Below are 2442 nucleotides of genomic sequence, written 5' to 3' on the forward strand. Positions count from 1 at the left end.
AACCAATCAGAATCAAGGACCGGAACTATCCGTTTTATAATACATGTTTTAATGTAATGAATGATGTTTTTGTCTGAGCAGGAATCAGTTGACGGCTGAGTACCTGATGTCCATTGAGAATTCTGAGGGCTTAATGGAAGCTATTGGTTCACAAGTGCTTGCAGAGGGTACCTATTATTCCCCTGAAGCTGTGACCCAGAAAATCAATGCTGTGTCTTCAGCTGATGTTGTCAACGTAAGCAACTATTGTTTCTTAGGGTTGCGGTAACCCAGTGTAAATGCTCTGGGATGGCAACACAAGAATATCGTAGACTCAATCCTGGGTAAAGGCAACCTGTGAACTAAAGAATATTCAGAGAATCATAGTGTACTGTACATAATTCCTATATTAACATTAGTGTTATTTATAGCTGACTGTACAATAAGGCTATTTTACTATAAGGTTTTATCTTTTGGAGTGCAGTTTTGTTTAACAAAATTTCTCATTTGTTTTTCAGGTTGCAAAAAAATTCACGTCTGGCAAAAAGACTATGGCCTCTACTGGACACTTGGTCAACACACCTTTTGTTGATGAAATCTGATGGGCACACGTCATCTTTATCTTTCAACAGTATCTAACTCTTCATTTCATTATAATGAAATGAGGACATTTTCATGAAATCTTTATTGTTCCTGTCCAAAATCAATAAATAAAATAAGCATAATAATAAGGTTGTCATCAAATGTTTGTCTTGATGTTTGTAAAATTATATAAAGTGGATTAATCTCAAGAGAAGAACTCAACACTTGTCCATTTGAAATGTATAGATGTAAATTAATAAAGTATTTTACCAACACCAACAAACATTTATGAAACAAGTTGTGATTTGTGATCCTCTTACAACTTTGAGATCTTTATAACATCAATGGATCAGGCTGCGTTGAAATTAAATGACTAGTGGTGTTTTGCTGCTTTGTCTTTACAATAAATGGTCAAATATTTAAGAAGTTGCTTTTGCTAGTACAATATGTATATACGTATAAAATACTGTAAGATTGTAAAATTGTTTAAAAAATACTTATACAATAATCATTAATGGCTGGGAAAAAATGATGAAAAGAGTGATTCAGTGGTCAAAAGGCTGAGGAACACTTTCAGAAAGATGGTTTAGGTTTGTGTAATATTTATTACAGTAATTATAAAATAACGGAAAGAAATGTTTATTCATAATATACAATGAACAGCACTTTTAACTGGTTTAAATTGAGCAAATGTCAGGTAAAAACATACAAGCGCCCTTGTGTGTGTGTGCATATATATATATATCCTGAGAACCAGAAATAAAAATCTTTGTGAATTTAGTATTTTTTCATGTCATTACATTGTTTAGAGCATAAGAACATTTTTGAAAAATGATATTTTATTCATAAGTTATGCTATGTCCTCTATAGAGGACACCAGGACTCGGTTTTTCTAAAAATAAAATGACAAGAGTTGACATGAAAAGGCAAAAACAATGGGAATTTTTTTTAAAATCACCAATCAATTTTTAGGTTTCAGGATTTTTGTATACCTAACTTTGTTTAAGGATGGTTCTCAACTATGTTATAAAACATAACAAAATGATTTGATATGCCATTTTGCTTTATGCAATATGTGTGTAAAAATTCCATAAACTGGTTTTCCCATTAAGCACAGTGTTATCTATACACTGTATCTTTTTTACTTTACTTTACTTTTAGTCATTTAGCAGACACTTCTATCCAAAGCGACTTACAAATAAGGAAAAGTAATTCAAACTAAAACTCTATAAATACTATATATATATATATACACATACACACACATTTAAGAAATAAAATAAATAAAATAAAAAATTAAAATGACAAATGCATACAACAACATTTCAAAACTAAAACATTTAAATGAAAACAAAAAAATAAAGCTTAAAACATACACAAATAAGAAAAAGTAATTAAAGCTAAAAGCTTTTAAGAAAATACAAGAAATTAAATAAAAAGGACAAATGCATACAACAACATTTCAAAACTAAACATTTAAATGAAAACAAAAAAATAAAGCTTAAAACAATTCAAAATATTAAAAGAACAAAAGGTATGAGTATAATAATGATTCTAACATAACACTAAGCCAAACACCAAAAAAACAACTACATGTGTGTATGTACAACCACACACACATACATGTACATATATATAAATACATTCAATATATATATATAATTTCATTTCCATTTTGTATGCTGAAGTACTGAAATAACTCAAAATAAATCAAAGAAACTTAATAAAAAGCCTATATATATATACAGTGGGGAAAAAAAAGTATTTAGTGAGCCACCAATTGTGCAAGTTCTCCCACTTAAAAAGATGAGAGAGGCCTGTAATTTTCATCATAGGTATACCTCAACTATGACAGACAAAATGAGAAAAAAAATCCAGAAA

General features: G+C 29.4%; 1 protein-coding gene across 1 annotated transcript in view; it reads left to right on the forward strand.

Annotated features, from left to right (window-relative positions):
* LOC107596603 (cytochrome b-c1 complex subunit 2, mitochondrial-like) overlaps positions 1-844 on the forward strand; it is a 9008-nt gene extending 8164 nt beyond the window's left edge. Inside the window, exons 12-13 of the mRNA XM_016287360.1 lie at positions 82-235; positions 498-844. Of these exons, the coding sequence (XP_016142846.1) occupies positions 82-235; positions 498-581 (238 nt within the window). The 3' untranslated portion in view covers positions 582-844. The remainder of the gene's footprint in view (positions 1-81; positions 236-497) is intronic.
* The last annotated feature ends 1598 nt before the right edge of the window (positions 845-2442 follow it).

Source organism: Sinocyclocheilus grahami, unplaced genomic scaffold (genome assembly GCF_001515645.1).
Source record: "Sinocyclocheilus grahami isolate Dianchi unplaced genomic scaffold, SAMN03320097.WGS_v1.1 scaffold221.1, whole genome shotgun sequence".
Lineage (NCBI taxonomy): Eukaryota > Metazoa > Chordata > Actinopteri > Cypriniformes > Cyprinidae > Sinocyclocheilus > Sinocyclocheilus grahami.